Source organism: Nomascus leucogenys, chromosome 13, assembly GCF_006542625.1.
Source record: "Nomascus leucogenys isolate Asia chromosome 13, Asia_NLE_v1, whole genome shotgun sequence".
Classification (NCBI taxonomy): Eukaryota; Metazoa; Chordata; class Mammalia; order Primates; family Hylobatidae; genus Nomascus; species Nomascus leucogenys.
The window spans coordinates 87,551,563-87,567,084 of record NC_044393.1 but is presented as its reverse complement, the minus strand read 5'-3'; the positions used below and the strand labels follow the sequence as shown (position 1 = coordinate 87,567,084).

Below are 15,522 nucleotides of genomic sequence, written 5' to 3'. Positions count from 1 at the left end.
TGTAAACCTAAAAGCCATAGCAATGTTTTTATTTTTCCATGAAAATTTTGTGAATTGAAGGGTTTTATATTATAGAAATACAAGCAGAACATACTTAGGAAATTACATGGAAAAACTTTTAAATTTATCTAAGGGATAATTTTTCTTAGCCTAAAATGGTCCTTAAGGGAGAATAAAGGTAGTCATATAAGTCTTTTGCCACCTTCATCCAGACTGTTCACATATTGACAACCAAAAAAATGACAATGCCAGCGTAATGTGCTATGGTATGTAAGATGTCGACCATGCCATGAAGACGCTTATGGTCTAGTAAGATATAAGGTGATTTTCCCCCCACCCTCCTGAACTGTTATGGTTGATTTGAGTTAGTGTCTAAGAATCCCATGACAGAGGAAGCAACTTAAAAAATAAAATTAGGGGCCGGGCGCAGTGGGTCATGCCTGTAATCCCAGCACTTTGGGAGGCTGAGGTGGGCAGATCACAAGGTCAGGAGATCGAGACCATCCTGGCTAACAAGGTGAAACCCCATCTCTACTAAAAATACAAAAAATTAGCCGGGCATGGTGGCACATGCCTGTAGTCCTAGCTACTCGGGAGGCTGAGGCAGGAGAATCGTTGAACCCGGGAGGCAGAGGTTGTAGTGGGCTGAGATCGTGTCATTGCACTCCAGCCTGAGTGACAGAGTGAGACTCCATCTCAAAAAAAAAAAAAAAAAAAAAAAAAAAATTGGATTATAGTAAAAATAAGAATGGTAGACAGTATATTTGCTCAGAAATAAAGTTTGAAAAAGGTAGATTATAATGAACCACACTTCTGCCCTTTTCTATTTCACTCTGCCCTAATTTCTAAGATGCAATGTAGTTTAACTAAACACTGCATCCTCACAGAGGACAGATTCTTAATGTATTCATCATTCTGAAGCACCAATATAGGAATTACAGGCACACAACTTTTCCCATCACTCACAGGCCTGCATTATTTAGGAATACAAACATTTATCCTTTGCAATAATTTAAAGACAATGAAGGGTAGATGAAAATAGATTTATCAACTCAATAAACCATTAAACCCTTTTTAAATAGGGATTAAAAACTAGGCATTAAATCAGGGATCCTTAATGTGACAAATTTTTATAAATGTAGATATTTAGATTATGGAAAATGGATGTCTTTGTTATTTTGAGCTGCTCAACACAATTATACTATAATTATCTAAGTGAGGACAGGCCTGCTTCCAAATTTACCTGATGAGAGATGGAAGGTTGCTGGATGGGCCCCTGCATTCTAGGGTTTGGTAAACCCACAGGTGCTGGCCTCCGTTGCACCTGTTGCCTCTGAGCCATTACCTGTTGCTGCATATGCTGGAGCCGTAATTGAGCTAGGCTGATCTGTGTTGGGAACTTGGATAACTGGTTTGATGATAAACCACTTGGTGGCTGTGAATTCTGTTCCACGACAGGATTCTGCTTAGGCATTTGTGGCTGGCTCTCTTTATCCTCGATTACTAAAGAACCTAATTAAAAAGAAAAGGTTAAGGGAAACAGTTTTTCAGATAGTTGGTGAAATATCATTTTCTAAGGCTATTTTTGCAGAACTTCAAAATTGCCAAGGAATTCTCTGATCTCATGAGCCCTTTTACACTCTGAAAGATAGAGAACCCCCAAACAACTTTTGTTCACCTAACTTCTAGTCATCAAAATTTATAATATTAGAAATTAAAAATTTTTAAAACTTTCTAATTCATTTAATAATAAAACCATAACCACATGCTTTTATAAAGCTATATTATAAAAAATTTGGTAAACATTTTTTGATATTTTAAAATACTGTTTGATGTTTTAAAAAATCTCTTTAAATGTCTGGCTTAATAGCTGAAATCTCATTATCTGTTTCTGCACTATCATAATATATTGTTAAGTTAAAATATATGAAAAAAATTTCAGTCTCACTGTATGGCAGACAGCACCTGACAGCAATAACTTAGGTGTACCCTGTGAGTGACCCTGTATGGCCTAAGAAGAATGGGTGTTTGGAGTTCTGCACTAAGGAACCCAGGAGTGGCCAACCTGGAGATCCATTCTTTATCAATGAAGAATATCTGAACTCCCAGCCCAGCCTGTGGAATCCAGGCCATATTGGGGATGGATGCCTTTTGCTTTGTGTTAAATGAAGGTTGCCACATGGAGGTTGCTAGCGGGAGGATGCTAAGTGCTACATAAACTACTTGCTGGTGTTTCTCCTGTCCAGCCCACTGCCACTGGACTGTGCTGTATGTAAGTTCCCTCAATAAGCCCTGTGCCTCGGACACTGGCTCCAGGTCTCTTCTTGGGCCTCTCAAACATGGTCCTATCCCTATTGAACTCAGTAGGGGTCTGGCACAACACTCATCCAGACGTGTAGTTGGAAAAAGGTGGCCTTTGTGGTCCGCTGAAAGAGTACCAGACTATACTTTGAGAACTGCTGTCATATATCCCAACAAGCGAACCTGACATTGGCTCTAAAAACAATCCCAAAAAGTATTTCTGAATCTTTACTATTAACAAGTTGTGATCTCTCAAGTTTCCTATACCTTTACAATGCATACTATGTTAACTTTTTGATACAGAATACATCGACTGGCTTAAAACTAGTTTTAAGAGTTTAATGGTGCCCTTGAAAGGCCTGATTCAAGCTTGATTTCAACATTAGAAACTTAAATGTTTATGATTTACTAATCATATGCATTCTAAAAATATACAGTTATTCATTAAACGTTTACTGTGTGTAATTCACTATGACAAGTAGGTATATGTGTATGTTTAAAAGAAACAATAACATTCTCTTTTACACATAAGGGATCTAAGGTTTAGAGAGGTTATAAAACTTATCTAAAGTCACTCAAGACAGTAACAAAATATTCATCTAGATCAGTATTTTCCCCTAGCACTCTTACATGTTTCTCAGAGCCATGGGTAATAAGTTTAGGAAACTTGTCTCCTTCTTTAGAGATTTACAATGTAAATCTCATTGTATATGAATTTACAGTGCTGTAAATGACAGCTCTAAGAAATCCTACAGTAAAATATATTAACTTCATTATGTTGGTTTCACGAACTATTAAGACTAGGACATCCTGTTTTTGTTTTGGCTAAACTAGATTTATCTGAAACTATATTCATTTATGTGTGTACAGTTTTAAATATAATTCTTAAATGTACTTATGTCTATATGTAGGTGTATTTATCTATTGTGATATAAGTACATAACACATATGACCACTTGTTTGGATTTATATCTCGTGATGGATTCTGAGTACAGATGAATGTGTGGTGGTAGAGTCAGGTGTGGCAATAAGTTACTTATACACATGTTTTGTATTCTAAAGATGCTTCTTTTTGGCAAAATGAGCGTGTGTAATTCCAGTTTCCTGCTATGTATCAATATATATATGTCTGTATCTAAACTAGTCTGCAGGGGTCTCCTTATCACCTTTGCTTCCGGGATTCTTTTTGTTCTTCCCTTATGGGTGAGATTGCCTATTTCCTCCTTTCCTGATGAGTATGGGCTTTCTCCAGCCATTTTCTTTTCTCACCCAGAATCTAGTGTTGGGGATGAGAAACCATCTTTGATGATTCTGAAGCAAATTCAACGAGCATCCGCCACCCACCACCAAAATCATCAAAGATAATATTGTTTGATGAACAGACAATGTGTAGGGAATTCTTAAATTTGTTTGTATAGTTTCCCTGTGAGAAATTAAGAAAGAAGGCAAAAAGGTGTTTCTACTCAGCAAATAGTATAATAAAGAAGCTAAAGTAGTAACTTTCTGCTGAACTGCTTACAAGGATACTTTTATTCCTAATGTTACCAAAATGACAGTCTCTTTTTGTGATAATTCAGTGAGGTCTAATATAGTCATGTGTTGCTAAAGGATGGGGATATGTTCTGAGAAATGTGTCATTTAGGTAATTTTATCTTCAGACAAACATCAGTTTACTTATGTAAACCTACACTGTATGGCCTACTACACACCTAGGTTATATGGCATAGCTTATTGCTAGGTAGAGTCTAGGCCACAAACCGGCACAGCATGCAACTGTACTGAATTATCTGGACAATACTGTAGGCAACTGTAAATGGTGGTAAGTATTTGTGTATCTAAACATATGAAAGATACAGTAAAAAAAAAAAAAAACAACCGTATTTATAAGTCATAGATGCAGTTAGTTGATTGAGATATCATTATGCAGTGATCTGGGTACTTGTCAGTATGTATGTTTTACTTCAATTAGTAAGATATCTATATAACTATTACCTGATCAGGCAAAAGAAGAAAACTAAAAGTCTTCCCTAAGCAAGATAAGGGATTGAACCATTAGGTTCCTATTGAATAGTTGTAAAGATAAGCCAATAAAAATATAGCAGTTTAAAATAAAAGTTTCAGGATATCAAAAATCCTTTATCAATGACAAGTCAAGTTAACCCACTCTGATAAATTTAGAGCTAAGAGAACAAACCAGATTTGGGGGGTTGAGGGAACAGGACAGGACACCTAAATCTCTAAGTCTAGACACCCTGTCAGTCAATGTTATAGAATGTTTTCTTATCATCTGTACATGTACGTGTGTTTATATTCATGTATATTTGTTACCATATACATACATTAATGAAATACTATTAGAAACAACATGTCTTTTTAAAACAAAGTAATGAAAACGTTTTGAAAGTGAGAGAACGTATTTTCTTCGATCCTCCAGCATCAGCCTTCCGAGTAGCTGGGACTACAAGCATGTGCCACTACCCTTAGCTAACTTAGAAATCTTATGTGGAAATGGGCTTTCCCTATGCTGCTCAGGCTGGTCTTGAACTCCTGGGCTCAGGTGATCCTTGAGAGATCCCAAAGTGCTAGGATTACAGATGTGAGCCACCATGCCCAGGCTAAGTGAACATATTTTCAGTAACATGTCATAATCATTGAGTTTTACAAACAAATGCCACTGAGAAATGTATGTAATGGTAATGGCCTACCTAAGTTGATAATATTTTGAGCCCAGAAACTAGGATCACAGTGAAATTGGATGGTGTTGTTGGTCACTGGGGACGCATCACACCTTGCACGAAGGAGGTGCCGTAACCGGTATGTAATCTAGAAGAAAAAGGAGAGACAACTAAACATTAGGCAAATAATTTATTAAGTGTCCAGTAAATATACAAAAACAGTCTCTGGTATGTACATCAATACACAATAAACAATCATATATAGGTTTGTTGGACATACAACACAATTTTCTTTCCAAAACAAGTTAAAAAAGTTTTGAGGCATAACTCAGCTGTACTATTGAACCTATTTTGAAGTGACAGGTTAAAGTCAGTTTTTTTTAATTATTAATAAAACTTTGCAGAATCACTAACTCAAATATTTGTAAAATAAAAATTATTAATGTATCTTAATGCTTTCATTTATTTTACTTACTCTCTTAGAAAAGGATTCAGAAGACTAGGGGCTAATGAGTTACAGGGAATACAAATTTGTCTCTGTTTAGGAAATGGAACTGGGCCTGTGAGTGAGGTGGTTCTCCTTGTTCCTCGTTACAGTTCTGTTCCCGCCATCGCCCTAAATACAACCAGCTTTGAATCTCATATCATCACACCACACCATCCACTTTCCTCCACGCTGCAGTCATCAATGAGCATCTACTCATTCTCCCTCAGTCCTTGAAGATTTTAGTTCTTGGTTCACTATTACCATCTCCAACATTAGTCCTGTGGCAATTTTTGATGATTTCAATATCCAACCAAATGATTCACTTCCTCTAGTCCCCAAATACCAATAATCCTACAAACCCACCAGGTCCTATAAGACTTGGCTTTTTCCATCCTTTCATCTCACTTTACCCTTGCCCTCTATCCCTGAATTCCTCCTCATTATCCAGCTTCAATTCCAGGGTAAATCATCATCATAATTTCCTTACACACACACATACACACACACACACACACACATATATCGTCAACTCCTCTTTCTCTCACTCACTCAATTATGTATGCTCACTTCACTCTCCTCAACGTTTCCACTAGATAAAACAACCTACCCTGGTTAAATCCCACATTCTGCCTGAATATAATTGAACTGATCTCACTTCAAACACATGACCACTTACTTCAGGTGGGCCATTAAGGCTGACTGGCTATCATATGACATTTCTCTAGTCCACTCACTTCCCTACTTTCCTAAATAACTATTTCCTACTCTCTTTTCTCTTTTTGAATCATCAGTATTTCCTCCCCCATTCTTAATCTTAGCTAATGTACTTGCTTAGCATTTCACTGACAATCAGCAACAATCAAAGATCTTCCACAAACTTCCACCACTTTTCAGTCAATATCCCCTCCTGTTACAATGGATGATGAAATGTCCATGTTTCTAGTTAAAGCCAGCCTTCCACTTGTGCAGTAGAGCACACCCCATCTTGCCTGCCCAGTAATTTTCATCCCTCTTCTGTAACACCAACTTTCCCATTTTACTGGATCACACCCATCAACATATAAATATGCTTTAAGTTTTTCCAGCTAAAAACAAAAACTCTTTACTCCTTTTCTCCCACCATCAACTATCCCATTTCTTTTGCAGCAAAACTCTTCAAAAGACTCCTCTAGGTTTACCGTCTCCTATTCTTCCCTGCCCATTCTTTCCTGAAACCATTATGTTCAGGCTTGTAGTAGCTTTTCACACAGGTGGTCAGTCTGCCTTCATGGAAATGCTTTTTTTCATTTGTTTTCCAGCACGCTATAATCCCATGGTTTTCCCTTGTTTCACTAGCTGCTACTCTTTTGGAGCCACTGAGAATAGATTTAGGTTCCAATGCCAAGCTGTTTTTGAACTCCCCAGTAAGGGCAGGGATTCCTCTGCTTCTTGGCAGTGCACAATCTCAGTCTCCATTGTAGGTGATTTCCTCTCTCCCACACCACTATGTGCTGGAATGCCCAGGGCTCAGTTTTTTGACTTCTCCCTTCCTCTACATTCATATGTAGTCATGTACCACACAGCAATGTTTCAGTCAACAATGGACCACATGTACAACAGTGGTCTCATAAAATTAATGAAGCTGAATAATTCCCATTGCCTAATGATGCTGGAGCTGTTGCAACATCACAGCACCAGGCATTACTCAAGTGTTTATGGTGATGCTGGTGTAAACAAACCTACAGTGCTGCCAGATGCAATGATAATAAACGACTATGTTACTGGTTTATATATTTACTATATTACACTTTTTCTCATTATTTTAGAGTGTACTCCTACTACTTACTAAAAAAAGTGACCGCCTCAGCCAAGTCCTTCAAGAGAGTCTCAGAAAAAGCATTATTATAATAGGAGATGAGAACTGAAGACTTTCCAGTGAGACAAAATGTGGAGGTGTAAGACAGTGATATTGATGATATGAACTTTGGGTAGGCCTAGGCTAACGTGTGTTTGTGTCTTGGTTTTTAACAAAAGGTTTTAAAATAAGCAAATAAATACATAAGCTTAGGAATTAAAGATAAGGAAGAATTTGTACAACGTGTTTGTGTTTTAAGCTAACTGGTTATTACAAAAGTAAAAACATTTAAAAAATTAAAAAGTTTATAAAGTTAAAAAGTTACAGTAAGCTTTCCTTAAGTAAGCTAAAATTTATTATTGAAGAAAAAATATTTTCAAATAAATTTAATGTAGTCTAAAAGTATGGTGCTTATGAAGTACCCAGTAGTGTACAGTAATGTCCTACGCCTCCACAATCATTCATCATTCTACTCACTTGCTCACCCAAAGCAACTTCCAGTCCTGCAAACTCCATTCCTGGTAACTGCCCTATACCTATACAGGTATACTGTTTTTTTTTTGACTCTCACTCTGTCACCCAGGCTGGAGTGGAGTGGTGCGATCTCAGCTCGGCTCACTGTAACCTCCATGGTGTGCCATTTTTAAATCCTTTGTATTGTATTTTGACTGTACTTTTTCTATGTTTAAATATACAAACATTTACCATTATGTTACAACTGCCTACAGTATTCAGTACAGTGATATGCTGTACAGATCAGAGCAAAAGGGTAAACCACCTAGGTTTGTGTAAGTATATCCTATGACGTCACACAATGCCGAAATTACCATTTCTCAGAATGCATCCCTGTAATCAAGCAACACATGATTGTACTTTTTATCCTCAGGTGTACTCTTCCTATAACCCTCTCCATCTCAATTATTGGTAATACTGTTTTTCCCTACAACTTAAAGTCCTTGGCTCCTTTCTTTTCTTACAGCCTATATTCAACCTGTTGGCAAATCCTGTTGGCTATACTTTTAAAACACACGTATAGGCCAGGCACAGTGGCTCACACCTGTAATCCCAACACTTTGGGAGGCCAAGGCGGGCAGATCACGAGGTCAGGAGTTCAAGACTAGCCTGGCCAACATCGTGAAACCCCCGTCTCTACTAAAAATACAAAAAAATTAGCCAGGTGTGGTGGCATGCACCTGTAATCACAGATACTTGGGAGGCTGAGGCAGGAGAATCACTGGAACCTGGGAGGCACTCCAGCCTGGGTGACAGAGGGAAGCTCTGTCTCTAAAAACATAAATAAATAAATAACTTATTTTGGGACTAGGTAGAATATGTAGCAAAGTGTTTACCAGGCAGCAGTCAATACAATATACCTTTCCCCCAAATTTCCCCTTTAATTTTTTAATTCCCACCATAAATCATACTCATAATGCTAACCATAAGTATTCTAAGAACTATGTTTTACCTAAAATTTAATAATTAATTTATCTAAAATTTAATTTGTTTTTTAAAAGCATTATTTATTTTAATTGACCAATAAAAATTGAATATATTTCTGTGTACAGCATGTTTTGAAATATACATTGTGAAATGGTTAAATTGAATTAATCTATATATTACCTCATATACTTATTTTTTTGTGATGAGAACACTTAAAATCTACTCTCTTAGCAATTTTCAAGAATACAAACACAGTGTTATGAACTCTAGTTCTCATGTCGTGTAATAGCTCTGGTGAACTTATTCCTCCTATCTAACTGAAATTTTGCAGCCTTTGATCAACATCCCTTCCAATACCCTGAATCCCTTCCAGCCCTTGGTAACCACCATTCTACTCTCTCTGACTTTAACTTTTTTCCACATATAAGTGAGATCATGAAGTAAATATAATGTCCTCCAGGTTCATCTATGTTGTTGCAAATGACAGGATTTCCTTCTTTTATAAAGCTTAATAGTATTCCATTGGGTATATGTACCACATTTTCTTTATCCATTTATCTGTTGAACACTTAGGCTGATTCCATTTTTTGGTTATTGTGAATAATGTTGCAATGAACCCAGGAGTACATACATCTATTCAAGATTTTGATTTCATTCCCTTTGAATATATACCCAAAAGTGAGATTGCTGGATCATGATACTTCTATATGTAATTTTTCAAGGAACTTCCATACTGTTTTCTATGGTTGTACTAATTTACATTATCACCAACGGGATGCAAGCATTCCCCTTTCTCCACATCCTCTCCAATACTTGTTACCTTTATCTTTCTGACAATAGCCATTTAATCATTTATTTTTAAATAATTTTGAAATCACAGAAACACTGCCAGAAAAGTAAAAGAACCCTACATTCCTTTCATCCGAATTCCCTGAGTGTTATGACCACATTTGCTCCAGTGCCCACCCAACTGCTCCTACACGTTATTAGTCTTTTTCCGAAACTTTTGAGAGCAAGCTACAGGAATGAGGTCCTGTCTTCCCTAAATACTGCACTATGGATATCCTAAAACAAAGATCTTCTAACATAACCAAATCCCACATTCCAAATTCATAAACCAACTGTTACAACACAGCCATCCAGTTTAAACACTTCATCCAAATGCCAAGTTTCAGCAGTCTTTTCCATGATGCTATCAAGGATACAAGTTGCTTAGCTGCCTCATTTTTCAGTTGCTCAGTCTTTCTCCCTTTCGTTCATGTCCCTGATGTGTTTTGAAGATTTTATGCCTTACATTTCATAGGATGACCTTTAACCTGGGTGATATTTCCTCCTGATCAGACTTAGTTACGGTATTCTTGGCAAGAATACCACACAAATGATGATGTGCCAGGAAACGTAGGATGTCAACTTGTCGTACCACTGGTGGTATTAATATTGATCTATAATTCTGCTACTCAATTTCTTAAAGTTGAAGAGGTATTCTGAGATTTTACTAATACTCTGTTCCCCATCAATCCTCTACCCAGCATATTTGCAGGCACTAATTAGTCCTCCCAAATTACCTCTACGATAGTGATCAAATGTGCTTCTGTATACCCATTGTTCTTTCTATAACTGTAACTTTTAGTTTTGTTATCAACTTCTCCCCCAAATAATCTACTGTGTACTGATTTATGTTATTATGAACTCATGTATTCTTATTTAAGTGTGTTATAATTTATTATTATAGTGACTTATTTTGATCCTCAAATTTGTTCTTGGTTTTCCCAGTGGGGGAGCCCTTTTACACTGAATCCTGTTCCCTTTGACATGTCCCCATTATTCTCCGAGCACTTTGGTAGTTTTCTGGTTTAACACATGTTCTGGGCACACCTTTTACTTTCCCCCCCTTTCTTTGGTATTTTGAAACCAAGATCTGGAAGGAAGTGGCCTCACTGCTACTGGGATGCAGCACAACAACAACAAATACATACACACATACAGATGGACATACACATCTATAACTATTTCTAGATCTGAGTCCAAGAATAAAAATAAAACTCTAAGTTCATACTTGTACTCTTAATTCCAATCCAACACATCTTTGGGCCCTTCCTAGCCTAACTTCTTTCTAAATACCTTCTCTGGAAACTTGGCTGCTATTACCTTCAATATATTTACTTACTTATTCAATCCATTTACTTATTTACTCAGTGTAACCAAAATCCAAATGACACTGGCTAATTATTCTTACCACTTCTGTATTCCACCCTCACCACTTCTCATCCGTGGCTGCCAGCTTCATGCCTGTTGTGGTTCCCCAACCCTCTCCAATATGCAGTGACCTCAGTCACCATGCTGATGCCTCCATGCCAGGAAAAGAAGGCGAGACAATAAGATTCTTGATAGTTTTTATGTGAATATATAGATACACACACACACACACACGCAGATTTTATGTATTATGTATATTGATAATTAGATATCTTGGGGATAGGGTCCAAGTCTAAACATGAAATTCATTTATGTTTCATATACTCAATACACATAGCATGAATGCAATTTTATACAATATTTCTAATAGTTTTGTGCATGAATCCAAGTTGTGTTCAATTCTTATGTGTGTAATTTCCCACTTGTGGTGTCATGATGGTGCTCAAAAAGTTTTGAATTTTGGAGAATTTCAGATTTCAGTTGGGATGCTCAACCTGTATAAGAAACTCACACAACTCAATAGCAAAAACCCAAATAACATGATTAAGGAACGGGCAAAGAGTCTGAATTTATATTTTTCCAAATAAGACATAAAAATGTCCGATAGGCGTATGAAAAGATGCTCCACATCACTGATCGACAGGAAAATTCAAATCAAAACCACAATGAGCTATCACCTCATACCTGTTAGGATCCAGCTAATATCAAAAAGACAAGAAAGACAAGTGTTGGCCAGGGTGTGGAAAAAAGGGAACCCTTTATACACTTTAGGTGGGAATGCAGATTGGTGCAACCACTATGGATAACAATATGGAGGTTCTTCAAATAATTAAAAATAGAACTACTGTAGGTCCAGCAATCCCTCTGCTGGGTATATTACAACAGGAAGTGAAATAGGACCTTGTAGAGGCATCTGCACTCCCAGGTCACTGCAGCATTACTCACAATGGCCAAGATAGAAAAACAACCTGTATCCAATGAGGCATGGATAAATACTGTGGTAGATATATACAATAGACTATTATTCAACCTTAAAAAAGGAAAGAAATCCTGCTATTTGTGATAACAAGGATGAACCTTGAGGACACTATGGTAAGTCAAATAAGCCAGATCCAGAAATGAAAATACTGTATAATCTCACTCATACGTGGAATATTTTTAGAAAGTTGAAGACAAACTAGAATTGTGGTTACTAGGGGCTAAGGTGGGTAGGAATTGTAGAGAAGTCAAAGGGTACAAATTTCCAAGTAGGTAGAATGAATAAGCACTGAGATTTAATGTACACAGTAAGAACTACAGTTAATAACACTGTAATGCCAGCCAGATGTGGTGGCTCACACCTGCAGTTCAAGACCAGCTGGGGTGACAAAGCAAGACCTTGTCTCTACAAAAAAAAAAATCTGGGCTATGGTGGCATGCACCTGTAGTCCCAGCTACTTGGGGGACTGAGGCAAAAGGCTCGCTTGAGCCTACAAGTTTGAGGCTGCAGGGAGCTATCATCATGTCACTGCACTCTAGCCTAGGCGACAGGGGAGACCCTGTCTCAAACAACAACAAAAAAACAGAAAACCAAAAGAATAAACCAAAAAAACCTCCATAATAACACTGTAATGTATATCAAAAATGTTAGAGATTTTAGGTGTTCTTACCATACACATAGATACAAGGTAACTAGGATAATGGATATTAATCTGTTTGACTGAAACAATAATTTCAATATGCATATACGTCAGAATATCATGTTGTACACTTTAAATATATAATAAAATATAAATAAATTTTTAAAAATAGCAAGCCAGGCTTGAGGTTTCAGGGCTGCTAGGCATTTCGTTTCCGTTTTTTAAGCATATAAAATCCATCATTTAAAGGATAACCTGAGTAAACATGGCTATATTTATAAAGCAGAACTCTGGAGAACAGAGTTATACAATATAATGATTTTCACATTTTCTGAAGTTAGAAAATCTTCTAAATGTTTAAAAATAATCATGAACCTCAGCTGTGCATGCATTACAGGCAAATCATTATCTACAGCTGCTACTAGAAATGCATAAATGCTCACTTGGGTTCAACAGGATTTTAAAATTTAGTTAACCAAGAATATGGTAATACTGGTACTACATGATTCACTGCTCCTATTTTCTTCCATGTATCATACAGATGACTATCTCTTTCATTCCTATTTCAACAGTTCATTGTGTAAATTAATTTATCCCATCTCCTATTTTTATTTTCTCCATAATACAATCAAACAAAATCAGAACAGAATGAAAAACACATTTTTAAACTGATAAGGAGATTGACGGAATGCTTATCTGATTGCATGAATAATGTGTCTTACACATACATACTCATGATGGATTAAGTTGAAAAACACAGTTCTCTATTCCCTCTATCCCTTTTCTATTTGACTTTCAGAAAAATGTAAGTAACAGAATACAGAAGGTATATAGTATATAGATGTTTTCCATTAAAACTAATGAAAAAATAAGACTCAGGATGGAGACTATAGCACTGATAATTATGAAAGGAAAACAAATCCTAAGAATTAAATACAATTCATGATTAAGAAAAGTTACAGAACTCTGTCTGATGTCACTCAATTATTTGAAGTTATTTTATAAAGTTTATCCAGAATCACATTTCCTTATTTTAAAATTGTATAGAAAATTTCTGGACTTCCATTTTTTGGAATAGGTGACAGAAAACTTGATTTGGAGGTAGTAATACAAGCATACCTCATTTTGCTGAGCTTTGCTTTACTGCGCTTCGTAAGTACTGTACATTTTACAAATTTAAGGTTTGTGACACCATTTTTCCAACAGCACATGCTCACATGTCTCTGTCACATTTTGGTAATTCTTAACAATAATCTGTTATAGTGATCTGTGGTCTTTGATGTTAATATTGTGACTGTTTTGGGACACCACAAACCACACCCATGTAAGAGCAAACATAAATAGTACATTCTGTTTGTGCCACCAATTTAGCCATTCTTTCTTCCTGTCCTCAGGCCTCCCTAGTCTCAGACACAACAATTTAATAACCCTACAATAGTCTCTAAGTGTTCAAGTGAAAGGAAGAGTTGCATGACTCTCACTAATCAATAGTTAGAAATGAGTAAGCTTACTGAGGAAGGCAGGTCCAAAGCTGAGACAGGCTGAAAGCTAGGCCTCTCACACCAGTTAGCCAAGTTGTGAATGTAAAGGAAAAGTTCTTGAAGGAAATCGAAGTGTTACTCCAGTAACACATGAATGAAGAGAATGCCAAGCAGACTTATTGCTGATAGGAAGAAAGTTTCGTGGTCTTGACAGAAGATCAAACCAGCTATAACATTCCCTTAACCCAAGATCTAATTCAGAGAAAGGTCCTAAAACTCTCTTTAATTCAATGAAGGCTGTGAGAGGTGAGGAAGCTGCAAAAGAAAGTTTTAAGGTGGCAGAGGTTGGTCCATGAGATTTATGGAAAGAAACCATCCATTCTGCAGTATACACAATATAAAAGTACAAGGTGAAGCACCAAGTGCTAATGTAGAAGCTGCAGCAAATTAATCAAAAGATATAGCTAAGATCATTGACGAAGGTGGCTAGGCTAAACAACACATTTCAACGTAGGTGGCACAGACTTCTATTGGAAGATGATGCCATCTAGAAATTTCAGAGAGAAGACAATGCATGGCTTCAAATCCTCAAAGGACAGACTGACTCTTGTTAGGGACTAATGTAGCTGATGACTTGAAGTTGAAGCCAATGCTCATTGACCATTCCAAATATCCTAGGGCCCTTAAGAATTATCCTAAATCTATGCTGCTTTTGTGTTCTATAAGTGAAAACAAAGCCGGGATTACAGCACATCTACTTACAGTTATCGTTTTAAGCCCACTTTTGAGACCCACTACTCAGAAAATAAAGGATTTTAAAATATTACTGCCCATTGACAAATACAACTGGTCACCCAAGAGCTCTCATGGAAGTATATGAGATTAAGGTTGTTTTCATGTCCGCTAACACAACATCCATTCTGCAGCCCATGAATCAAGAAGTAATTCTGATTCTCATGTCTTTTTTTTTTCCTTTTGGTAGCGACAGGGTCTCACCCTGTGGCGCAGGGTGGTCTCGAACTCCAAGCCTCAAGTGAGCCTCCTGCCTCAGCCTCTCAGTGTTGGTATTATAGGTGCATGGCCTCAAGTATTATTTAAGAAATACATTATGTGGCTGGGTGCAGTGGTTCATGCTGTAATCCCAGCACTTTGGGAGGCCGAGGCGGGTGGATCGCTTGAGGTCAGGAGTTTTGAGACCAGCCTGGAAAATATAGGGAAACCCCGTCTCTTATAAAAAATAGAAAAATTAGTTGGACATGGTGGCGCATGCCTATAGTCCCAGCTGTTGGGAGGCTGAGGCAGGAGAATTGCTTGAGCCTGGGAGCTAGAGGTTGCAGTGAGCTGAGATCACGCCACTGCACTCCAGCCTAGGCGACAGAGTGAGACTCCATCTCAATAAAAAAAAAAAAAAGAAATACATTACATAAGGCTAGTATAATAGCCACCATACACATTGATTCCTCTGATGGATCTGGGCAAAGTAAATTAA

The 15,522-nt window shown here is 37.1% G+C and overlaps 1 protein-coding gene across 4 annotated transcripts in view; it reads right to left on the bottom strand.

Annotated features, from left to right (window-relative positions):
• The window catches only part of TRIM24 (tripartite motif containing 24), a 126,030-nt gene that overhangs the window by 28,817 nt on the left and 81,691 nt on the right, over positions 1-15,522 (bottom strand). For 2 of the 4 annotated variants that reach the window (XM_003261395.4, XM_030825814.1), the window contains exons 8-9: positions 5,007-5,124; positions 1,346-1,512 (exon numbers count right to left, since the gene is read on the bottom strand). In XM_003261395.4, the coding sequence (XP_003261443.1) occupies positions 1,346-1,512; positions 5,007-5,124 (285 nt within the window). Of the gene's footprint in view, positions 1-1,243; positions 1,513-5,006; positions 5,125-15,522 lie in introns of all 4 variants that reach the window. The other 2 variants (XM_030825813.1, XM_003261394.4) reach the window with 1 other exon arrangement.